Below are 26571 nucleotides of genomic sequence, written 5' to 3'. Positions count from 1 at the left end.
TACACATTCATTTGGCACTACTTTGCTCTTTGTCTTGACTGCTCAAGTTTGGCACCATTTAGCATAAAGGCTTTGCTTTGACACTTTTTCAACTGTATAATTTATTTTATTGCATGATCCAAATTGCCTCATATATAGAATTAGTCATACATACTAATGGGGAAAAAAAAGTCATCTTGAGAGTGAACCATTTTAGCCAGGATGTCACCACATCCTCAGCTTCACATCACTGACTCCCAACCTCCCGTCAGCATGATGCCCTGAGGTGTGTTGGAGAGCAGGAACCTGTAGCAACTTTTCCGCATCCTGCCGTAGTATTGCACAATAATGTCTTGTGATAATTGATTGTTCACTAGTATGGTTAAAACATAACAATATTCATCTGAGACTATTTTACACATCATGAGCTTCGAGGAAGCAAGTCATTTAGCTACAGAAATTACCATTCCCTTACTCTGAACTGCCATGACCAACGCTTCACTTGTCCTGGACATTGCCAACTGTTAAGTTATTTCTGTAACTGAATTACTTGCTTCCTTGAAGCTCATGATGTGTAGAATAGTCTCAGATGATTATTGTTATGTTTTAACAATATTAGTGAAGAATGAATTATCACAAGATATTATTGTGCAATAATACAGCAGGATGCAGAAAAGTTGCTACAGGTTCCTGCTCTCCAACACACCTCAGGGCATCCTGCTGACGGGGGGGTTAGGAGTCAGCAATGTGAAGCTGGGGGATGTGGTGACATCATGGTAGAGGCTAATGCTTTTGGCTAAAGTGGTTCATTCTCAAGACGACCTTGGTTGTTTTCGCCATTAGTATTGGACCCCAAAGCCAGGGGCCTGTTCGATACTTATGACTAGTACTTTGTGTGTATATATATATATATATATATATATATATATATATATATATATATATATATATATATATATATATAGTGGAACCTCAGTTTTCAAATTTAATTTGTTCCAGAATCCTTGTATGAAATCTAGAATGTTGGGAAACACTATTTTCCACACAGGAATTGAAGGGAAAATTAATCAATCTATTCCCAGACACCCATCTATCTTGTGTTCTGTTCATTGTGTCTCATCCAAATACGTACATACAAATTATGGATATATTTAATGAAACTATTATCAATTAATGATATTTTTGCACTGTCTGTTCAAAAATTAAATAAAATAGTAACTTCATTCAAGAACATGGTTATGGTACAACAACCAAAACAATTATGAGTAGTAAATTTTGTTTGAAAAAGGGAGGTCTTCAGTAGCTGAGGTTCCATTATATATATAAATATATATATATATATATATATATATATATATATATATATATATATATATATATATATATATATATATATATATATATTAATGTATTTCTGCAGTATTTAAAAATTTTGCATCACTGTCTTGCAATATAATACATGTGATCATTTTTTTTTTTTTTTTTTTTTATCTTATTCTATTATTATTTTTTCTAATTGACTCTTAGAATAGCTAACCCTCAAACCAATTGCTTTATATAAATATAGACAAATGAAGAATCCCACTGACCTGATACGAGAGCAAGGAAGCCTTGAAGCAGGGCACTGAAAAGCAGCACCACACACCTCCATAATCCATGAACATGGTGCAGTAACATCTAAGACACTGCAGTCCATGGATCTTGGCACAATACCTTAGTAAATATGACATGATGAGCTTATGGTGTGACAAGCCACCTAAAATATGGCACCATGACCCTGATTTTTGGTACCTTGAAGCTCCAAGATTGAACCACAACCCTCTCAGTCTCAGAGGTACCAAGAGGACCAGAGCAAATGTGTCGTTGTCCTCTAAAGAGATACCATTATCTGCACTGATGTCGTACCATGACCCTGACAACTACCAGGAAACACTGCACACTGAGTGCCCCTCATAAGTACCATGAACCTCAGGCACCAATGAGCCTCTGTAACTCATGACCTGGACCATCATAGCAGCACTAATGTCACACTGATGAGGTGATAAATGTACTTGTCAGTCAACTAATCTTTGGTATTGTATTTGCACACTAGTGTGCATGTTTGCACACACACACACACACACACACACACACACACACACACACACACACACACACACACACACACACACACACTAAAGAGTCTCGTGCATCACCGGGTAGAGCAGCACCATGTGTTCCGCCCCCTTGATGGGCAGGCGGAAGATGCTGTAGTGCTGCACCATAAGTGGCACGGAAGGGAACTGGGCTGTCCCACGCCCTAGCATGTGCTGGCCGGTCTTGTGGTCAAACTGGATCTTGAGATGCATGAAGCCTCTGGCAGACCTGGTGTGTTGGGGTGGGTGGGGACGGGTGGGCAGGCAGGGACGGAGGGAGGGTGGGTTAGCCATGACAGGAGAGGGGAGGAGTTGGGTTATGGGACAGGTGGGGTAATGTGGGTAAGGGTGAGGTAGAGAGGTTAGTGATAAACACTTAGCTTTTCTTTATAATACCCACAGTACCCCAAATAAAAAATTACTAAGTAAAAATCTAGCAAGACTTTAGCTTCACTGATGTAAGCAGTACTGTACCAGCAGACATATCAAAGACTGATAAATTTTGGTAATATAGAAAACATGATGTTGCATATATATATATATATATATATATATATATATATATATATATATATATATATATATATATATATATATATATATATATATGAGAAAAATATGAAATAGTATTGAACAAAATAATTACTTTCATAAATGCTACAGAAATATGCAAAGGCAGAGTATACAAAAGGTCATTCTTCTAATAGACTAATAACAAAAAAGTAGATATACAATAGAAATGAAAAGCTTTACTAAGTTAAAATCACATCACTAGTGGTTGTTGTATTTACAGTAATATACCTTAGTAGATTTCAGATTTATGTATATCTTGTTGCTGTCCTTAAATAAAGTTTGAGTACTTATAGCTGTTGTATCTCTCTCTCTCTCTCTCTCTCTCTCTCTCTCTCTCTCTCTCTCTCTCTCTCTCTCTCTCTCTCTCTCAAGTCTCCTTAACCAGATCTTTCCATTGTTCAGTTCAAGGTAGGTTCAATGCCCCTATTGGAATTTTTTTCAATATCACACTGACTCAATCCTTACTAGTGTTTTTCTACTTTTTGCACATTTCACAATTTTGTGGATGCTTCTCATTTGTTATGTTTCTTCCTCCTGCACTTGCACTACAGTCCAAGTCACTTTCATATCCCTTCCTTTACTAACCTGTGAGGGAGTTTCTCTTACTTAACCTCAAAGATTATCATACATTTTTTCCCCCATAGTATCCCTGACCAATGTTTTGTTTTATCAGGTTTGTCCTCTATGATATGTGTGTGTGTGTGTGTGTGTGTGTGTGTGTGTGTGTGTGTGTGTGTGTATTTACCTAATTGTATTTACCTAATTGTAACATACGGGAAAAGAGCTATGCTCGTACTGTCCCGTCTCCATATCTACTAATGTCCAGCTTTTTCTTAAAATCATGAATATTCCTTGCGTTGACCACTTCCACGTCTAAACTATTCCATGCTTCCACCCTTCTATGAGGAAGCTATATTTTTCACATCTCTCCTATAAGTGGCCATTTTAGTTTTTTCCATGCCCTCTCGACATTCTTTCATTCCACATACACAGATCTTCCTATCCATTTTTTCCATGCCAATCATCACTCTGTATATTGCTATCAGGTCTCCCCTTTCTCTTCTGTTTTCCAGGGTCGGAAGTTGCATTCTGTTCAGTCTGTCTTCATAAGTCAAATCTCTTAAGTCAGGCACCATTTTTGTTGCAGCCCTCTGTACTTTCTCTAGTTTCCTTATGTGTTTCTTTAAGTTCGGAGCCCACTGTATTGTGTGTGTGTGTGTGTGTGTGTGTGTGTGTGTGTGTGTGGAGAGTGGTTGCTGCTAATGAGTGAATAAATGAAAGTAATAATAATACTGAATTCTAGCATTAGATAGAGATGTGTGTCTGTACCAGGGATATTTTGTTGTCACAAAACTCAAGCCAGGTTTTTAAGTGTCACAGGAGACCATACCAGCCCACATATTCTTCTGTTTTGATTGCATAAGTGTTAGTCAATCACTGTGCTGAGAATTGTTAGTGTATGTCATGGACATGTCCTAGAAAACTTTTTTTATTCATTATAGTGTTTGAAATGTGAAAAAAAATGTCTCTGAAATATAACTAGATGTAATTTTACCACTGAATATTTGTAGTGTTTAAAGTGTCAAGGGTTACAGAAAGACAAATAATGCTTATAAAAATATTGGTGTGTAGAATGCAAGTAAAATATAAATTTTTATTATACAGAATGATGGTTGTGAGTTGTATTCATTCTGTAACATTCCATTCAGACAGTGTTGCGTGTGTCAAGCTGAGAGGTTTCCTGGGCAAGACAGAGACACATCAGCAGTATCACAGCATAGTGACTGGCTGCCACTTTGTTATAATTGAGAGAAAAGTGAAGGGACATTGGCACATTTGGTAAAAGTAGACTGTACCTATATTGGCAGTGAGCTTGCAATACCATTGTAAGTTGAAATTAACATGACCATAAACTGTTAGACTCTTCAAACTGTCACTCAACAAATAGATATAATGACGTATTTTCTGGTTGACAAAACACATTGACAAAGAAAGTAAGTTAGACTTATCCAATGAGTGCTAGGCAGCACTCATTTAGCACTGTTTTCGTTGTCCATTGGATGTGTACTGTTGCAGCATTTTTTTTTTCTAGACGTTCTCAAACACGATTTAATGAAGAGAAAAAATATGATGTGTCAATAGTATTCATAACTTTCTCAATTTTCTATGAAAAGCTGAAGGAAAAAAAATCTGTTTTGCCACAATGCCATTAAGAAGCCAGCATAGCATTTTTCAGTGTTTGCAGGGTCACTATTTTTTCCATCTTGAGCCACTTGGTTCTTGTTGACTGCTTCCTTGGCTCCCAAGCTTCCTTTGGCAGGCTTTTTACTCCCAAATGGAAGAAAAGTCTCATGACTCTGTGAGAAAAGATGTAACTTTGGACAAATTATAGAGTAGTAAATGAATATAACATTTATCCAAGAATATGACCAAAGGGAAAATTGAGGCATTTCCAATGGTTTGGAAAAACTGCCACATTTACCAGACAAATTAATTTCATACAAAAAACTTTGTATGCTTGGAAAATAAATCTCTTAATTTTTGTGTTATTGACTATCTAATGAAATATTAGCCATCATCGCTGTCATCATCAAGTAGTATGCAGGAAATATGACAAAATAAGATAAATACTGCACACTTTATCTCAGGTGTGGGTTGTATCATTACCTTGGAATGAAAGCGTTTTTTTTCCTTTGTATATAAATTTACTTTACCTGCTAAGATACATGATTAACATACAGCGTTATAATTCCTTGCACATAGGGAAGAAACAAGTATGTTTTGATGCTGCATCTTAGCAGGACACTGGTAGTGATTTACTATTTACACTGAATCATGATGCTAATATGTTGTCAAGTTTTTGCTTTCTTTGGGAATATATACAACCCATCCTTTCACACTTTGGTGCTAGTGATAGTGGTCATGTGGAATGGCCATGGCAGTCATGTGCAGCATCTAGTGCACACAGTTATGCCAATATAAATGCCACTGACAGTGGTTCTGTTACTACACATGAGAAAAGTGACTGTACTTGTACTGTTGTGTGCCAGTGAAAGTGATTAAGTCTAGTAAATAATAGTTTGAAGGAATTTTATGTTGATTTACCGTGAAACATTCTTGTTTCTCTTGTGGTGAGACGGTCTTGGCAGACAGCACAGCAGGTACTGCCTACCTTTTGCAGTTACACAATAAGGATTTTATTCTTTAATTCCACGCTCAGCTTACCAAAGATATACTTTGCTAAGTTATAATATTAGAAAAAAAATATATGAATAAATAAATAAAAAAAAGTAATATTTCAGCTCAGACTAATGGTTGTGCTATATGCCATGATATGAAGCATTTATGTAAGCATGTTATTATATTATATCACATAACAAGTTCATTTGGTGTTGTTTATGATGAAATTATAATGTTGAGACACTTTAAAGTCCCATAACTCAAAATTAAGCATTTTTACATTTGGGAGCATGATAACATTTTTATCTACTCAGCAAAAATTATTAAATTGCTGCTTATTTCTTGTGTACAAAGTTAATGGGAGGCTTGAGATAGTAAACAAAACGATCATGGCACCGCCAACTACATCAGATAAAGTTTTTTATCTCAGTATTTATTTTAGCACACAATCTCGGTATTTATTTAAGCACACAGTGTAGTGAGCATCAAGGGTAGAAACATGATAAAGGAAACTTACGGTGCATCAAAAGTGAACTATAGATCTTGAAGGGTTCTTTTTCTTTCAAGAAATATTATCTTTTTTAAATTTCTTACTGTTTCACTCATCATTCCTTTTTTCTTCCAGATACACATACGTACACAGTGATATCTCAGGGAATACTCAAGTCATGAGTGATACGTATGGTCATTTCCTGCCCAATACAAGCAAGACCCTCATAACAAGTACTAAATAAAAAAATAAAAAATGTAAGTAAAACCTTGCTCAACTTATGGGCACTTCACTTGGTTGTGTGACCTGATTCTGCTTGAAGGTTTAGGAGGTTTAGCCCTTACAAAAGCACATGCCTTTTGTGTGTGTGTGTGTGTGTGTGTTTCACTGTTTGATCTGCTGCAGTCTCTGACGAGACAGCCAGACGTTACCCTACGGAATGAGCTCAGAGCTCATTATTTCCGATCTTCGGATAGGCCTGAGACCAGGCACACACCACACACCGGGACAACAAGGTCACAACTCCTCGATTTACATCCCATACCTACTCACTGCTAGGTGAACAGGGGCTACACGTGAAAGGAGACACACCCAAATATCTCCACCCGGCCGGGGAATTGAACCCCGGTCCTCTGGCTTGTGAAGCCAGCGCACTAACCACTGAGCTACCACCGGGCATGTGTGTGTGTGTGTGTGTGTGTGTGTGTTTGTGTCAAATATTGAGAATGTTTGAACAAGTAGAGGAACTGAGTGAGTAGTCTTTGTTTTCCATTTGGCAGCAGACAGTAAAGAGGCAACAGCCACACACTCATTCACTTGTGCTCTCCCTAAGGTGCGTTTTGTGTTTTTCCTTCAAGAAGCTAGTTGCTATAATACTACTAAAAAATATTTTTAGCCTACCAAAATGTTCAATTTTTCTTTCACTTTGCATGATCCATATTTATGTTAATGTTTTAACAAAGTCTGTTTTCATTTCTATTGGAGATCCAGACACTGAACAGCCAAAGTAATGTTTGTAAAATCTTTGTTAGTTTTATAGTTTTAATTTTGTTTAATTTTGTGTCACACTGTCTCCAAGTTTATCCTGAATATACAGAAATAACCAAAATAATATGCATGCACCATTCCCAAAAAGCCACTTGTATAGCAACAACAAACCTGTGTCCTCTGACTAGCAATTTGGTCACAAGCACTAATCATCATACAAACACAAAAGTACATGAAAAAAACAATGACATTCTTAAACAAAATGTAATACAGTACTCCATCAAGTTTGGTGAATCAGTTTGACAGATTTAATATATGCTTATGATCTGACTCTTCATGGGAAAAAAAAAATGCACTCTGGTAACCCCCTAACAGCACACATGCAGTCATGCACACCATTTGTTTTTTTAGAGTCAACATTATGAAGACGTTGCCACCACTAAAATAAGTTTCAAATTTTGCGAGTGCAAGTAAGTTATAACTAGCACATGTATTTAACCTGCACTGCAAGTTAAGCACTACACTCATTACATTGTGTCCTGGATTTATAATATTTTACAATGGGTAGAAGTTTTGTCATCTAGTTGTACAACTGGAGCGGACAAAAAAAGAAAAATTAATGGTGATGATAGTGGTGAAGAGAGTAGAGATGTACAGTGGGCACTACCACCACCCATTAGTGCTGATTAAGCCTTTTGCTCTTTTCACTCTCATTAGTTTTCATGTCTGTATGTAGGGAAAACTATACAGTGGAGATTCAATACTCGAACTTAATTAGTTCCAAATGGCTTTTCAAGTGTTAAAGAGTTCAACTATTCGTAAAAATTTCAATGTATTTTTTACAATTTTTATTTGTATATACCATAAGTGAAGGCTGGTGATGGATAACTTAGAAGAGGAGGGGAGAAGGGTAGGGTGGAGGAGGGAAATCGCCAGTAGAAGAGTCACTATCCATGAAAACGTCTTTGTAACTTTTCTCCTGGAGTGATTCCTGTGAATCGACTAATGGAGGGCTGTGGCTCACAAACACTTGTACTCTCACTAAATTCCTTATTTTCATCACTAATAAGCCTCTTTGGTGTCATAGTAAGTTTTTAAATGAAAACTATCGACAGAATGCAGAAGAATGTTGTTTTCTCAAGACTGCAGCAGGACTAGGGATGCGCACCAGCATCCGGTATACCGGTACTATGCTAATACAGATATTACCAGTGTTACCAGTAATACAGTATCAGAACGGTACAGTGGTGGCTGCGACGACAGAGCTTTGTATGTGACCAAATGTGCAGCTGTTTGATAACCAGATATTTTCACCACTAATAAGCCTTTGGTGATATTTCTCATACATAATGTTGCATTTAAATATTCTATTGATGGTCATTTTTGTTGCAGGCTTAATCCTAATTATTTTTCCAATAGGTTAATGCCTCATATATGGTGGAACTTTCAAGATCCAATCAAACATCTAACTTGACACAGTACTGTACAGAGAACTAAAGTTCATAGAATATAAACCCAGAATGTAGGATCTAGAAACTAAATTACTATACAAGGATTTCTCGAAATATGCGAGGGATACGTTCCTGAAGAGGTCGTGAAATGTAAAAATCACATAAAGTGAACATGATTACTGAACTAAAGTGTACATGTAGTACATACCAAGTCTGAAAGATTGCATTCAGCTGACATGAAGTTGAAGGATACAGTGTGTTAGCAGTACACTGGGGCTTTGAAAGATTGCATTCAGCTGACATGAAGTTGAAGGATACAGTGTGTTAGCAGTACACTGGGGCTTTGAAAGATTGCATTCAGCTGACATGAAGTTGAAGGATACAGTGTGTTAGCAGTACACTGGGGCTGTATTCTATAAACTGCCATCACAGCTAATGATATGGTCATAGCAAGACAAAATGGTGCATTTTAGACACTAAGACAGGGTTCACCCTGTTACAGTGCCACCAATGACCATCTTGATTCTTGTCAACAGGTGGCAGTATGTACCATAACATGATCCTCAACAGTTTTTATTATTAAATTAACGATAATATAGAAAAAATTTAGATAAAAGAAAATTATGTCACGAGCATGTTTTTCTATATATTCAAATTTAAGTTGACAAACTGTGATCCTTAAGGAGGTCAGTGGAGTGACGGTCATGAATTCTATGAGACCTGATGCTAAATACAGTAATACTTCCAGATACGAACGCCCCAACATGTGATTTTTTTTATATACGAAGAAAAATTTCATGTGATTTATGTCTTGAAATATGAAGATATTTTAAAGATAAGAATAGCCATCGGTAGGTGGCACAGCGATTGCTCAGCTACCCACGTCCACCCTGAACATTCAGCCCACGTTGTGTATCGTTCATTCTTTGTGCATGTATGTGTCTTTGCTCCTCGGCAGTGTGTATTTTTTCTTAAAAGTTTGGCGAAATACACAAAATAGCCTGTATTCACATACTGATTACATTTAGAAATCCAATAAACGAGTGAGTACAAATGGTGTTCTGCCCACAAGCAACTTGTAACATGGCAAGAGACCCGAGGTATAGAAGTAAGATGCGCAGGAGAGGTGGCGGAATCAGACACCATGAAATCACTGTCGCTCCCACCATCCATCGTTAGTAACATAGAGCATATGTTTACTCCTGATGAGTGTTGCCAGCTCACAAGCAAATAAAACGGAATGAATATAGCCATAAAACCTTGAACGTCTATCGACGTGCCCCGAGGCTTGCGTATTGAACGTCTATCGGTGTCCCAAGTTTTGCGGGTTAAGTTGTTATTTTGGGCAATATAGTACATTTATATCATGCATACAATAAGCATTGTATTTATCTTGTTAAATCTATATTTGGTTGGTATTTAAAGCATGTTAATTTTTTTGGGGGGAAGGGCGGTAAATTCATATCACAAGAACAAATTAATTATATTTCCATTAATTTCTATGGGAAAAATTTATTTGATATGCAATTTTTTTTTATATATAACGATTGTCACGGAACAAATTAAATTCGTATGTCGACGTATCACTGTATGTAGAATACGGCCACTGATTACTCCTGGTGTCCGCATCAAGGAACTTAACTAGACACGCAACTTTATTTCCTTGACATTGTGTTATTCCAGAATTGCATGTTCTAAACATGCATAAATTGAGAAATTCCTGTATAGAACATGTAGTAAATGCACCTACTAGATGACTAGAACAGACACTTAATAAATAATAACCATAAATATGAATACTAGGCAAAGAGGCACTAAAAACAAGCATTAAATTATAATATACAAAGCATTCCAACAAAAAAGGAATATATAAGAAAGCAGCAATAAAATGAGGTGTTGGAACCCACTTGAGGGCTAAGGAGTACTGGTGGCGAGCCAAATGGAGGGAGCGGACCAAGTAGCTACCCTCAGCACAATGCCTCAGGGTGGCTTCTGCTTCTGTGCGACTCAGTGCCCCATGGTACCACCTACAGAGGGAACAGGGACGAGGCACTGAGTACAAAGTACTACACACCAGTAGATCTCTGATAACTGACATTAGTGTTTATCACATTAATGTAAAAAGCAGTGTAAAGTAAATATAGCTTACCCTTGTTTAAGTAAAGGCAGTTTCACATCCACTTTCTGGCCTTTGATAGCGAGGGCAGCACAACCCAGGTCCAGTGCTAGACCTTCTTTCTGATTCCTGCCTAAACTGCCCTCTGGATGCAGGAAAGAATAGAAATAGAAATTAAACATTGCCATAAAATAAAAGAGGCTGATATAGAGTTAGTTGAGAGCAGGAAAAAGTAAACAAGTAATGGTACGTGATGCCATAGGAAAATCACGCACCTCATACATTTCAATCCCACCATTTCACAACCTATGGTGTGAATTTCTCACCCCCCATGTTTCTGAATTCATTAGAAACGCTTGCTGTGGCCCATCTCTGCATCAAGGGTGTGAGTCACATATGTTATAGTGTGATCCCTCTTTATTTAAGGAATTCATTTTAGCATATTCCACATCAGTAGTAATCTGGCTGTACTTTGTTCTATTCCATATATTTGGCACATATTCAATAGACAAGCCACTAATCAGTTCCTTTTTTGGGTCTTGCAGGATGCCCAACATTCACCTGTGATAACGACAATAGTGGTGTTCCTCTGTACCAGGATTCAGATGACAGAATAAATGCTACTAGACAAGGACAGCAGCCAGCCACCTACTCCCACCACCTGCACCTGTGAGGGCAAGGACTGGTGCTTGGTCCACTTGAAGAGGATGCACTCTCCCTTCCTGTCTACTGGTGAGGTAATGCCTCTGTAGCAGCTGATTTCCCTTAACCATCACTGGAGGGGGGAAGAGCCTTTAAATTCAAAGTGGCCAACCTCAAGTGCTGGGTAGGCACAAGTTACAGTGCAACTTACACTTTTGAGAGAATGTTCCTAGTCTCCCCTAACCTAACTAACTTTGATGTATATTGGATAAATGAACAATCCTGGATAGACATGACCCAAATGATAGAGGCCTTCTGTCTTCCTAATTTTGTTAGGGATGGGGGAAATAGTGACCAACACAGCCATATATCTAATTCAGGAATACCTTTCCTTAAAGGGGTTACTTTACACTCTGCTTCCTTCTGAGTGAGACGAAACACCCTTCCTGTCCCTTTCACTGCCCAATATTACATAACAATGGTCTCACTACCTTCCTTCCCTGGCACCTTCTGACACATTGAGCACACCATGCACAACCCTGGAGGACTTTAAACAGAGACAGTGGATTGTCTCAATGTGGCTAGTAGTAATATAATAACAATGATCTTGTTGGCTTTGAGGATGATGTTTTTAACATTGAACTTACCTCGACGAAGTTTGGGCGTGCCTTGCTCATCGCTGGAATCTGCCGAGGAGCGGGAGCGACTGTCCCAGTCACTCGATGTGGAGGAGGAGGTGCCACTGAGACCTTCACTGACCTGTGGTAGATATGAACACTTGCCAGACAACTGTGGTGACCTTTACATGCAGGTTCACCACATTACTTATGATCATAGTTATATTTTTGGTTCAGTTCCCACTGATGGAAATGGAAACACACTATGATCTCCAGGCTATCTGAATTATGCACCACCACTCAGTCACCTTGGACATCACATCATAACTGAAAGAATGGAAAAATGTCTATTCATTTCTCTCATATGAAACTATCCTTTGCTTCATGGATATCCATCTCAAAATCCATCCAGTAACTCCAGTATATCCTCATAAAACTGAAAGAAAATAGGGGAAGCTGCAAGAAGTCATCAGACCTACATTTGGTGGACCCGGTACGAAATATACCGATTACTTCTACCTATCATCCCCATCTGTACAAGTCTAATCTTGCTTTAAAACTCCCTAATAACTCACCACTAACATCCTGATTACTGAGTCCATTCCATCAATCTACCACTCTGAGAACCTTATGTATAACCCCTATACCACCTAAAGAATACCATCAGGTCACCTTTTAACCTACACCTCTCTATGGAATGCAAATTTAACAGCTTCAGTCTTGTTTCACTGGGAATATCCTTCAAAGCCCAACCTACACTCAGACCGTGGACAGGATTCGAACCCGTGCGCTTGGAGACCCCTTTGGACCCCAAAGCACGCATGGTTCCACTGTACCATGCTTTGTACTGATTTTAATAGACCTGTATCCTTCCTGTAATGTGAGGACCAGAACTGTACACCATAATCTAGATAAGGTCTGACCAGTTCCAAATATAACTTAAGTATTACTTTGGGACTTTTAACATTACTAAAAATTAAACCTAGAACCTTATTTACCTTATTTCAGAACTAACAATAGCTCCCAAATCTTTTCTGTACCGTAAACCTACCAGAGCTTTGTGGTTTATTGTGTACCTGCTATGTGGGTTTCCTCTACCTATGCTAAGTGCTTTGTATTTGTAAATATTAAACTGCATTTGCCACCTGTCTGTCGATTCATTCATCCTATCCAAATCTGACCTAAAATTAATCTATCTTCATATCATACACAAATTTATTAATATCACTACTAATTCCACTATACATATCTTTAATTTTGTATATATTTCAAACAACAATGGCCTTAAAACTGATCCCTGTGGCACCTCACCAATTACTTGACTTCACTCAGATTCAGAGCCATTTAATACAATTGCTGCCTATTATTGCTTTACACAACATTTTTTTTTTCATTGGCATGGATCTGCTTTCTATTTAAAGGTCCTTGTTGTGTCTGTAAGTGTGGTAAGAGCATTATCAAAAGTTACTGGTGATACAATTTCCACAGAACACAAGATAACTAATGCTTCTACAATCTACAGGAAGTGAGTACTACAATATAAATTTAGCTTTCATGGTTTACCTGCAGTCTAGATATGGAGGGATGGGTGATGCGGGATGGAGGCATGTGTGGAGCTTCACTGTTTGCCCCAGAGGAAAGAGAAGAGGTGCTGGAGGAGAGGGAGGTCTTGCCACCTCCTCCCCGAGCTGCTGCTGCCGCCAGCCGTCGCCTTAGTTTGGGCATGTCAAATGGCAGATCTCCATACGGTATTTCAGGCCCACCACCACCCCGATGGTGGTGTCCATATTCTATGCTAATGCCACTATCTGAGCCTTGCACGTCCCCCTCCCCACCTGGGCCAGGCAGTGGGTGATGGCAGTTCCTGAAGTCATGACGCAAGTGAGGGCGAAGTGCAGGACGCAGTGGGGGTGCTCTGAGCCGCATGTCAACCAGGTCTTGAGGGGAAGCCTTTTGGGAGCCTCCTCCAGTTTCTGAGGAGGGTTCCTGTGACTTATCAGATATTGGAGAAAGGATCTGGAACTTTGCTGACTGTATTAAGGAACGGTGAGGAGCAGAGAGGTTTAGGGCAGGGCGGGAAAGCAAGGAGGAGTCACTTCCCAGTGAGCTTTTGTAGCTGCTGGGCGCAGAGGATCCCTCACTGGCAGAGCTACGCAAACTCTCCAAGCTGGATACTACACTCTCCACACTACAAAACTGGCGACCAGGTGGAGGCAGCAGGCAACCCTTTAGCTCTCGCTGGGAAGAGGCGTCAAGGAGCACTTCCATGGAAGCATTGAGGCTAGCACGGCTTTGGCTGGGTGGAGCAGCAGTGCCGAGGCCTGCCAGCTCTTTGCTGAGACTCTTCTTAATAGGCAGACTGAGGTCCTTCTGGCGAGGTGGACTGAACCAGCTAGAAGGACTTTTGTCATTTCCACTTGGCTTTTTACTAAATTTTAAGGGTAGTGGTGCAGTCCCTGGAGGGCTCCTGAGGTGGACAGGGCGGGGTGGGGGTCGGGCAGGAATGGCTTGCGACTTGCTCAGTTCTGGCTTCTCCCGAGACCGGGACTTCTTCTTGCGAGGCGTCTTCTTCTCAGTGTGAGCAAAGTAATCATCCCCAACCATACTGTTTGGATGAAGGGCTGCTGACAGCTCCTGGGCAGTTTGTCCTTCTACATAATCCTCTACTCGGTCCTCTTCCTCCAAGGAATCTGAGCCTCGTGTCAAGATTTCATCATCACTCTTGGAGAGGGCAATGGGACGTACATGGCGTTCTGTGATGTGATGGGTGGACACACTGCGGGCAGGACGGGGTGCCACACCTCCCCGGCCCCGCCCACGTTCCCGCCGGCCACCCTTGGGTGTGAACACCCCCACCTGGGTAAAGAACAGGAAATGAGAAAACCTCATATTTTGTGGTGACATGTGGAAACCACTCAGTCCACCAGAGCTAATCATTTCCGGAGCAGTTCCTATAGTTAATAGCATGGTGCTGAATTAACACCACTGATGCTTGAGCAAGTAGAGCGATGTGGCACCAAATTAACATTGTTGGTGCTGTAGAAAATGTTACTGTACTGACAACAATGTCCCATAAGAAGGAATATGTAAACCAGAACGGATAAAATCTAATAAACTACATTGCAATAAAAAAAATTTAAATAATGAGCTTAAAATATGAGAAAAATCAAGGACAACAACATAATTCTAATAAGCTAAAAGTATATAAAGAAAACTCTAATGCAATAAGAAAGTGGAAGTAAATGCAGAATTAAAAATAGTGAAGGAAAGAAGCAAAGCAAGGTATCTATATTAAACGAAGCAATTTGACCGTCACTCACCTGGAACTTTGGGTCAGTAGAGGTGGAGGGGAGGACGGAGGAGGTGGGCGGGGGGTGTGCAGGAGTGGCAGAGGAGCGGGAGGTCCGGCGGCGGAAGCTCAGCAGTTGTAGGATGGGGTGGTTGGCAATCCGGTCTATCAGGTCCCCCCCATCCTCCCCCTTCCTCTCCACCTGCCGGTAGCATGCGGCCGGCTGAGGCGAGGCAAGTGGGTATCAGGTAAGAGATGGTGGTGGTTTAAACTTATGAATGCTAGACAGGAGCAACCTTGGTGGTACTTGTTACTGAGCTAATGATGAAACAAATGATTGGCAAAAAGATTTCTTCACATTACCTGCAACACTATGACCAAGTTAATATTAGTTAATAGTTACATGAATTCACAGCCTTTTATTCAGAATTTCAACCAAAATTCCAAAAGAAAACATTGGATACAAAACAGATAACCATGACCATAGTAACTGAAGTTTCACTATAAAGAACAAATACATTTCAATAATGATGAATTTAAAAAGCTCACTAACTTTCCTTGTTGTCACTAATGTTACCACTGAGCAGATAGAAAAGACAAGTGAGTGAGTGAGGGTTTTTTTTTATGAAATGGGAAGGGCCTAGAGGTTAGGGCAGAGGTCACGATTAGCTTAGTTAGCAAATATACTGTACAGTCAAGGTTGAAGTAGGGAATGAAGGACAAAGCTGATACGAGGCTGTCCTAAACCTGTGCAGGGACGCAAGGAGTAACCAAGGACAATAAGGACACATTACTAAATATACTCAAGCAGGGAGGATGTGTGTCACTGCAGGAGACAGACGTCAGTACAACTAGCTAGATCACCCATCAGGAAGAGTGTGTGTTTTGTTTAACAGTCACCTGAAGACCATTAACACATGTATTTAACACCTATCTCTGTAAGAAGACACTAGTATGCAAGAATATAATAATTAGTAAGTTCAACAACTGTCAGTGCAAGAATACATTAGTTTGTAATCATCACCTATAATGTGGGTAAGTTGTGTACCTGTGTTACATAACCTATTCACATATAGTATGTACCTAATATGTATTGTTTATGATTATGTCTCTAAGTTTTGACTGGATACAATAAAGTAACAACTACTGTCTGCATTATTACCACCTAGCCTAAAAAGTTGATTAAATGTATTCTGTCTTTATCTATCTATATACCAGGCTGGGAATCTCACACAAATACTCTATAAAGGCAGTGGCTTCCTCTAATGTCTGCTACAGAATAGACACTTATTGGCGATGCAAGCTCACCTTACTGTCAAAGGCTGTTTCATATATCTGACGGCGGTTGCGCTGCGCCATGGCATGCTGGGCTCTGGCACTAAGGCGGCAAACTGGACGGTTTATCAACACTGTAAACACCTGTCAAGAGTAACACATGATGATTGAATTTATAGTTCCATGTTTATCATCACAGTCTTTTCTTATAATTTCCTCTGCTCTTCAATAATGGAAATTAGAAGATTTACATAGTAATCAAGTAGTAATATATTTTTGGTGCCTGTTTCTAAGAGTTTCCTATGGATGCTTCTCAACAAAAGTCCTGTGCTTGAACACTCTTATGCTCTCATCCTCCCTTCAACTTTTTCACAATATCCAGCACACCATTCTCCACATTCACTGACACTCATTTCACACCAGCTGCACCTACCACTTCCATATGCCACACCACACTGAGTCACTATACAGTCAGGTGAGGTTCTGCTGAAAAGACAAAATTAAATGCACTTTGCATTAGTTTTAACAAAACCAATGCCTGAAAAACCAAGATCAAATTACTAATGATGTTCTCAACAACAGCAAAAATTGAAACACAAGTTCAGTTTTCAGCACATTATACATGTACTGTTCCTAGATATTGCAAATGATCACCAACAGAGGAAACCCAGTAAGGTCAATAATCAGACCTTCCTCCTCCTTCAATTAGTATATACGATTACTATACAATACCGGAAAAGAAGTAGGCTAAAGGGCTTCACTCACTCAACAACACAAAAAAAAGTTACATGATCCTCTACCATCAAGCATGATACAAACTTAATACTTACCTATGCAGTTGCAACTACAGTAAAAATCTGTTCATCTGAACATTGATAATTCAAATTTCCCAATTCTAAATTTTTGAAGATGGAGTGAAAAGATTTATTTATGGACATAACTAGGCGCCTGTGCAAATTCAAACCAGGCGCCAGGCCCGGTATTCTACAAACTGTCATCGTGAAACACAATGGCACATTTCAGACATATATATCAGATTAATATGGCCAGTCATAAACTTGTGACCTCATTCATAAGTGGTAAGACAGGATTTACCCTGTTCTAGCACTGCTTCTGTCCATCAGAACTCTGGTCATCATCATAATAACCATCCAGAGCCTTGTTATGTTGTGTTATGGTAACCATAACACAATCCCCAACTGTTTTGGTTATAAATTCAACAATAAATATGAATAATGATGACTAAATAATATCCTTTGATGCAATAAAGTGTTATTATAACTGCTGGGAGCAATACAATCAGTTTTCCCAAACACAAACAAACCTTGCCTCACGCAGCCAGCATGTGTCAAACTATCCACCACAATCTTAACCAGTACAGTATAAACAGTATTAAATTTCTTTCACTTAAATATACTGTCTAACTATCGCAAAAGCAGTAATATTATGTTAAAACAATTTAAATCCACAAAAATTATGTCAAGAACCTCTTTCATTCCATACATTTAAAGATGACAAATTGTGCATTCTAGCGGCTGACAATGAATGAGGTACAGTGTTCCCTCGTTATTTCGCAGTTCGACTTTCACTGTTTCGCAGTTTTTATACATACTCATAGATACGTTCTGCGGTGTTTTCGCTATATCTTGGGGTCTGTGGCATCACTTATTAATGCTGTACGTACAGTAATTCGGTAAGTTGGTGTGTAATAACAATGAGAATGTACATAAAGCACTGTACATGTATTTTTCGTATACATATGCAGCCTCACCCAACATCTTCCCTTGTTGTATCCAAGGCCAATAGAATAGAAGGTCGACCTTATGTGCAGCTCTAAGGGGGTGAACCTGCTGACGTCATAGTGACATCAGCAGGTTCACCAATAGGGGAGCTTCCTCCCAAGACGTGTCTTTCTTGCATGGACACCTCACGCTCTTCCTCTGCCCGCTGAGCAAATAATACTTACATTAATATCTAATGACATCAAGCCTATAAGACAACCAGCCGATCACATTTCACCCATTAAAAGAGACTTGATGAAAAAAGAGGTAGACTATCTGCTCCGTCATCACCTTGCAGAACCTAGTATATCTCCTTGGGCTTCTCCCTGCCTGTTAACATCTAAGCCAGATGGTAGTAGTCGATTTTGCACCGACTACAGGAAATTAAATAAAGTGATGGTACCAGACTCCTACACATTGCCCTTGATAGAGGACCTTATAGACAGCATAGGAGTAGCCAAATTTGTAACCACCATAGATTTACTTAAGGGTTACTACCAGATTCCCCTCTCGGACGAGGCCCGAATAATATCCGCCTTCATCACCCCCTTCGGGCTATACCAATACACAGTGATGCCCTTCGGCTTGTCTAATGCTCCCGCCACCTTCCAGAGGGCTATAAATTACATCACCCAGGACTTGGAGGGAACATCTGCCTATCTGGACGACCTGGTGGTGACTTCGGACGACTGGGTGACACATCTGACCCGTCTCCGGAGGCTGATGGGTCGGTTGCAGGAAGCCGGTCTTACAATCAACCTGGCCAAGTCCACCTTCGGGAAGTCCACGGTGGTCTACCTGGGACATGTGGTGGGGAACGGCAAGGTTCGCCCCAAGAGAGCCAACGTGGAGGCCATCCTTGGCTTCCCTGTCCCTACCACCAAGAAAGCTCTCATGAGGTTCTTGGGGATGGCCGGTTTCTACAGACGGTTCTGTAGGAACTTCTCCACCCTGGCCGCCCCCCTGACGGACCTTATCAGCACTTCCGTCCCTTTCCACTGGACCCCGACCTGCGACCAAGCCTTCCAACATCTCAAGGCGTTCCTCTCCTCGGAGCCAGTGGTCTGGACACCAGATCACTCCCGCCTCTTCCATCTACAAGTGGACGCGAGTGGAGTTGGAGTGGGTACTGTCCTCCCACAAGCGGCATCCTCCATCCCATCGCCTATCACTCCACCAAGCTGAAGAAACACCAACTGAACTATTCCACCATTGAGAAGGAGGCTCTGGCACTCGTCCTGGCGCTCCAACGTTTTGAGTGCTACCTTCATCCTGGTCCTCAAACTACGAAGGTCTTCACCAATCACAATCCTCTGGCCTTCCTTCACGCCATGAAGAACCGGAACCAACGCATACTTAGGTGGGCCTTGTTAACTCAACCCTTCAACTTGGAAGTCCACCATATCAAGGGGGTGGACAACATCATCGCTGATGCCTTATCAAGATCTCCCATCTCACCTCCTTCATGAGCCCATTACGGAGGTCTTAGGGGGGAGAAAATGTTACGGCCCGCCCGTAACATACTCCACTACCCTCACCTCCTCTGCTTGCTACCTTGTTCGCCACCTCTCCACCTCCCCTTCCACGTCACCGTCTCATGAAGCCCCACTACTGTCCCGAAGTTGGATTCACGCGGCCCCATTCGACTCAAGCGGAAGTGTTAAGTGAGCTCCCTGATTTCTGGAAGTCAGTCGAGGTCCAGGCCTCAACCAGTGAACAATATGCCTTTTGGACTACCATGGGATCCACCTCACCCAGCACTTCACCACTGCGACACCTCATAAGTATCACTTCCCCTCGTCCCGTTTTTTCCACATTGCCTCCATTTAGAATTAGCATTATTGTTAGGTATTAAGTTGGGTTCTCTATTGTTATATTTATTTGTGTGATATATTTATTTGTGTGTTATATATATATGTGTATGTCAGTTTCATGTGTTTCATGTTATATCTATATGTGTATGTCAGTTTCTTTGTTATTGGGTTATTAAATAGCTTCTTAAGTGCCCCCTTTGCATATCCTCCCCAGTTGAACCTGCAGTGTGTTTTTTTTTTTAATGTTATTGTTCATCAGCTCCCCGATGCCAATCTTACCCATTTAACCGGTGAATGTAACACTATTATTAAACTTTTGCTCTTATTATTATTACGGTAATATTAATATAGTGTTGCTGTCTTCGTTATTATTATTATTATTATTATTACTATTATTTAATTTTTACGTTACATATATAACAGAGGTAATTTATATCTAGACAAGTAACTGAATGGGGACCTCTCAATAACTAGACTTCAGAAATTTACTTCTCAATAACTAGACATCAGAAATGTCTGAAGGTGCAAAATTACCAGGAAAAAAAGAAATAATGGTTTTCATTTATCACATACTACATATTACATATTATATACTACTGATAATTAAAACAGTCACGCACTGCACAACTCAGCATTGTGACCGATGTTGGCGCGGAACAGAGAGAGAAGCATGTGAATACTTACCAGGCAGCTTGCTAACTGAACCAACATCCCCACTCTGAGGGGGCAAATCTTACTTAGCGGTTTTTCACCTTTCGCAAAGTATAAATACTGTTAACATATTTTAAACATTCTGGTACCCACATACACATACACCAAAATTCCTGCTGGGGGGGAGGGGGGGCAATCCTACTTCACGGTTTTTCACCTTTCTCGGGGGGGTTCTGGTATCCATAAATCGCAATAAACGAGGAATCACTGTATACCCAAGTGAGGTATGGCCAACGAATTCTGACAGTCAGGCAAATGAAAACTGTCAGGTGTGATGAAAACTCTGTACAGCTACATACACTATGCTACCAATGCTCCCCTACCTCCAACCAACCCAGTACGCCATATACCAACCACCCGTTTCATTCATGTCATGTACTTTTATTAGTACTTTACTTCTTATGGATAGTGATTTCAGGGATATATCTTGATAAACTGAGGAAACCAATAACCCAACACACTCCTGGTTCCTTGCTTGTCATTTTAACAGACTTTTACTGTAGCACTCACTAGCTCCATTAAAATCAACACCAAATCAAGTACAAACTCACAAGTGACGGTATGGGTTGCAGTATCTGTGTGGTCATAATGTGGCCATGGTGAGGGGTGACCCTGGCCTCCACATGGCCTCCCACTGTAGCCTCATGAATGGAGGGGCCTAATGTACCCCTCCATGGTCTCCAGTATGTCAGGGAGGAGGGACAACACTGGCCACTGCAGGGCTTCACTCAAGGAAGTGTTGAAAACTGGACTGTGGGAAAAAATATATATTCATATTTACAAATAATTCCAGTTATCCTGTTAATAAGTCATCAATATACCCCTCTCTGATATAATTCATTGGTACCATTAACATTATCAGTACTGATAAAGGCAGGTACTGTAACCAAGGAAAATTGCAGGTCCAAACTTCAAATTAGTTTCAGTGATTGAAACTGACATCACAGATTCACTTATATATATAAAAAAAAACGTAATATGTTAAGGAACCAGAAATTTGAGGGTTAATTTGCAGTTTTATCCAACCATGGAATGTGTGATGTGACTCATGTTTTTCTGGTGAGAAATGTAGTGAAATGATTGATGGTATATATAATTTCTATTGCAAATTAATATTTTTTGAGTTATGATTGTTTTTTCAACTCCAACTTATGCCCAATTCTCATTCCCAATGACCTTGGGGATCTGTGCAAAATCAGGATTTTTGGGTAGAGAGCATTTAATTGAGTATTGTGCATTGCAAAAGAGGCCAGTTACATAAAAAAAACTCTGAAGATACTTTGATGGTGGCAACTTTGATGGTGGCAGTGTCAGCTGGATACAGTGGCAGCAAGTGCTGTTTTGTTTATGTTAAGCAGCGCTGCCAATGCTAAACTTTTTTTCTATCCACTATATCACATCCCCCGAAAGAGTTACTAAACAAACCCAACCTTCTAGCCACAGAGACTGTGCCCCCACAGACCCCCATAAAGATTACTAACCAGACCCAATGTAATTACCTTCTGGCCAGGAGCGCTGTGCTCCCCAAACACCCCTAAGGATTATTAACTAAGCCCAACATCATAGCCTGCTATAGTCTGACCAGCCTTAATTTACGGCCGTGGGGGGGCGAGCGTCTCTGTACAGTGTTGCCACGTTTTCACTACTGTTGTTCTGTTACTCTCTCTCTCTCTCTCTCTGCTTACCTCTGATTCTTTAGTAAGTCATTTATAATTGTATGTATGTATATATATATATATATATATATATATATATATATATATATATATATATATATATATATATGAACATGTATGCCATGTTTGTATGGTACTATATAGTTTTTTTATGCATATGATGGTTACTGTTGATTCAGCCATCTATATAAACAAGTCGAAATTTTATACACCTGAATTGATGGTATTTGCGATGCCTTGTACACCAATAACTTCCATTTCACATCGCATTTTTGGGAAACGTGGCAGCACTGTAGAGCTACCCTCGCCCCACCACAGCCGTAAATTAAGCCCGGTCAGACTATAGCAGCACGAGGGGCGGCACCAAACAATTTAAAGTTTCACCCAATCAACAATTTTTTGATAAGCATTAAATCGAGGTTACATGGTTTGGTTGGGGGCACATGCCCCCCCACCTACCCCCCCAGCTAGAAAGTTACTTCATTAGGTTTGGTTAGTAACCCATGAGGGGATCTGGGGGGAGGTAATCCCCAGCTAGGAGGTTATTACGCTAGGTTTGGTTAGTACCACAATAAAAGCATTACCTTATGAGTGAGAAGTTGTTGGTTGTGTTGGTGGTAATTTTTAAACATATATTTTGAATATAAGAAAAATCTAACCTGACAATTCTAAAACTATTTCTAACACTGTCAGAAACATTGCCAATCGTCACCTCTAGAAATATACAGACCCATTGGCAATGCTATTCAAAATAAACAAACCAACAGTTGGAGCTGCTGCATCCAGCTGCTGCCTTCACCATCAAAATATTTTTAGTTTTTTTTTTTTTTTTATGTGACTTTGCAACACACATAACTCAATTTTTAATGGTCCTTCACCCAAAAATTCCCACAGGTCTTCCATGTTCATTGGGAATGTGAGGTAGGAACAAGTTGGAGTTAAAAAGTCATAACTCAAAAATATTCATTTACGACAGAAATTATATACCATCAATCATTTAATTTTTCTCACCAGAAAAGCATGTCACATCACAGATTCCATGGTTGGGTGAAACTGCATGCTGACCAAAATTTCACTTAATTATGGCGATGTCCATTACACTTTTTTTTTATTTCCTTAACTTTCAAGTTCCAGTAAATTATTGAAATAGACACAATGATAATTGTAACCACTATTTATGTTCATAGTCCAGGCCACTACGTATGTTCAAGTCAGGAATCCTCATCAATAGTTAAAGTTCACATACTGAATGTACATCACTGAGTAAGGAAGCAAGAAAATACACGTGAACTATAAGTAGAAGATGACTACACAAACTAAACGTTCCTTGCACTGTGTGTCATTAATGAGTCAGGCCAATAAGTCACGGTGACTAACACAGCCTGCACAGCATTGCCTCACCCCGCTGATTACATCTGTTTTAACTTATAAGCCCCTGATTCATGTCCACTGTAACCTCACACAAACCTGCTGTCACACGGACTACATAACAGACTCGCCAAATAATGAACAATTACTATTTACCAAACCAAAACAATCGTGCTGCAAGTCCCAGCCACCAACCTTTTGTCACAATTTTCTTCTCCTGTCACTCCCACCATGACATCTATTGCCGAAAATGTATCCTGCAACAGCCATTGTCATCAGCGTCACGGCACAACTTACTAACCTGTGCTGTGGAGGTGAAGTGAGAGAAGTCACGGGGTCAGGAGCAGCAGAGAGCCAGCGTCATGGTGGGCGTCGTCTGCTTGTTTACTGCCGCGTCTGCTGCTGGTGTCACTGTCGCCCGTCGCCCGTCTGGCCCGCACCACCAAGGATTGGACACAATAACACTGCCTCTATTTTGTCTCAACCCATATATAACATCAAATAGAAAATTAAAGAATAGTAGTATTTTAATATTTTCCTGATGATGCAATTGGGATACAAGAAAAACACCTACCAATGATTTCTACTATTATGTATTTTTCTTCTCCGAGTACAATCGAATACAAGAAATATTCATTCAAGTACTGAAAAAAATAATTAATAGGGGAAGAAAAGCTACAGGACCTTGACCAAAAGATGCGAATAAAATATAGGACTAATAAGGTGAAGCACTGTTGATGAGACAAAACAATTTAAGCCCTTTCTCCCTGAGACTTGGAAGCAAGTTGTTCACTTTATAGTTGTGTCAAGGCCAAAAGAAAGTGATGCGGTTCTTCATCGATTCACTTTGTCAATTTTACTTTACTTTTCCCTGATTTTTATTTTCACTGCTTCACACATTACATTAACACTGCTGTATCAATTTATGGCATTTTCCCTCTCTCAGAATAATTATCAGATTTATAAATAACACTTACCAGCAAAATCAATCTACCATATCCAAAATGTCTACCATAAGCTAGGGCCGCAGCTCTCAATTTAACCAGCCTCTCCTCAAAAAAGATAAGAGTCTATCCTGGATCTCCTCTGGGATAACAGTCTAACCTAACTTAAACTAAACTAAGCTAGCTCTTACATATTCTTAAGCTGTAACCGTAAAACGCATCTCTGTGTGTCCAACCTGGAAAATTTACCTACACCTCGTCGGGCAATCCTACACGAGAATCGGACTTCGATTGACACTTGGGACACTCAACAATACTTATAATAACACTGCGTGATCAAGAAAACGTTATGATTAGATTTTTTAAAGAAAAAATGCTGCCATACCTTCGAAATAAGTGACTGAACACGCTTCACAATTGGACACAGCGAGAGAATGGTCCAGAACTACATTATGGCAGACAGACAGCCTTCACTACGGGTAGAATGCTATTTGACTGGATGGTGTTTTTCTCTAAAATTTTCATGGTTGTGAAAAACTTCCAGTCACAGATCCAGAATCACGCTCGAACAAACACTTTCTCGAACACCAGAGATTCGAAGCAATTCGGAATAACAATGGCGCCCAGAGATTTTAGTTATCATTCTTATAACATAAAGAATCCAATACTTCCAAATACAAAAAACTGTGAAGGAAATTAATTGATATGGATTTTTCAGAATCCATTGAGATAACCAAAAATCTTATTCTTTGCATTCTAGACGCTATCAGTTCATTTTAATACCTTAGGGTCAGGTCTAGGGATTTTTTTTTTTTTTGGGGGAAGTGCTAGTGTCGAAGAATGTTCCCCTATTCACACATATAGACTACATTTGACTGTAAAACCCGGTCGACATGGTATGAGTGACCAGTCCAAACTTGTCTTGTCAACTATTCTATCCTTTTTTTCTACAAGTAAATCAGCGTTCTTAGTCTCCACCAGAAAAACTCACATTTCTAAAAATTCCCACACTTGATACGTAAGAGGTGAATACTTAAAAAACTATGCACTTCTCACGTAAACTTTGGCCTATTTTCTCACAACCTCATAAATGCATGCAAAAATCATTCCCAGTGTTGTAGAGTATGATGGCGTAATAATTATTCTAAACTAGAACTCTTGTTATGGTACTTGTCACAGATTCTTAATGACTGGCCTCTGTCTGTATGTCTGTCTCTATCCGTGTCTGTCTATTTGTATGTCTATCTATTTTTGTCTGTGCCTGCCTATATGTTCGTGTCTGTCTGTACGCGTCTACCTATTTGTGTCTGTGCCTGTGTCTGTCTGTCTGTTTATGTCTATGTTTTATGACTGTCTGTCTATCTATCTCTCGTGTCTAACTAGTAATTACGTCTGTCTGTGTCTGTCTATGTTTGTTTGTCTGTATGTTTCTGACTTTTTATGACAGTCTGTCTATGTCCATATCTGTCCATCTGTTTCTGTGTCTGTTTGTCTGTCAGTGTCTGTTTGTATTTGTCTGTATGAGTACTGTCTGTGCATTTCT

General features: G+C 39.8%; 1 protein-coding gene and 1 long non-coding RNA gene across 5 annotated transcripts in view; one reads left to right on the top strand and one right to left on the bottom strand.

Annotated features, from left to right (window-relative positions):
- Nucleotides 1–12207, top strand: part of LOC123504501 — a 30424-nt gene extending 18217 nt beyond the window's left edge. For both annotated transcript variants that reach the window (XR_006674846.1, XR_006674848.1), the window contains 2 exons: nucleotides 6493–6614; nucleotides 11457–12207. This is a non-coding gene — a long non-coding RNA (uncharacterized LOC123504501). The remainder of the gene's footprint in view (nucleotides 1–6492; nucleotides 6615–11456) is intronic.
- LOC123504495 lies at nucleotides 1472–25517 on the bottom strand. 3 transcript variants are annotated; one of them, XM_045255065.1, is made up of 10 exons: nucleotides 25414–25516; nucleotides 24386–24513; nucleotides 21592–21791; nucleotides 16768–16878; nucleotides 15491–15682; nucleotides 13734–15026; nucleotides 12201–12312; nucleotides 10945–11056; nucleotides 10703–10822; nucleotides 1472–2343 (listed from the first exon to the last, which is right to left on the bottom strand). In XM_045255065.1, the coding sequence occupies exons 3-10, from the start codon at nucleotides 21625–21627 to the stop codon at nucleotides 2154–2156; spliced, it is 2166 nt and encodes a 721-aa protein (XP_045111000.1). In that variant the 5' UTR covers nucleotides 21628–21791; nucleotides 24386–24513; nucleotides 25414–25516; the 3' UTR covers nucleotides 1472–2153. The 3 variants fall into 3 exon arrangements, with proteins under 3 accessions (XP_045111000.1, XP_045111001.1, XP_045110999.1); XM_045255066.1 differs by lacking the exon at nucleotides 1472–2343 and adding an exon at nucleotides 4292–5044 and having other exon boundaries at nucleotides 25414–25514; XM_045255064.1 differs by lacking the exon at nucleotides 1472–2343 and having other exon boundaries at nucleotides 7385–10822; nucleotides 25414–25517.
- Between the last annotated feature and the right edge of the window lie 1054 nt (nucleotides 25518–26571).

Source organism: Portunus trituberculatus, chromosome 16 (genome assembly GCF_017591435.1).
Source record: "Portunus trituberculatus isolate SZX2019 chromosome 16, ASM1759143v1, whole genome shotgun sequence".
In the NCBI taxonomy this organism is placed as follows: Eukaryota; Metazoa; Arthropoda; class Malacostraca; order Decapoda; family Portunidae; genus Portunus; species Portunus trituberculatus.
Note: the sequence above shows the minus strand (reverse complement) of the source record. Positions and strands in the feature narration are given on the sequence as shown.

What these genes read in the sequence shown, in the direction of transcription:
- LOC123504495 (XM_045255064.1), bottom strand. Translation starts at nt 21,627, where the DNA reads ATGACCACACAGATACTGCAACCCATACCGTCACTT. An exon ending in CTACTGACCCAAAGTTCCAG is followed by an intron (nt 15,027 to 15,490) that starts GTGAGTGACGGT and finishes TTCTTTACCCAG; the next exon opens with GTGGGGGTGTTCACACCCAA. An exon ending in CACGCCCAAACTTCGTCGAG is followed by an intron (nt 11,057 to 12,200) that starts GTAAGTTCAATG and finishes TCCTGCATCCAG; the next exon opens with AGGGCAGTTTAGGCAGGAAT.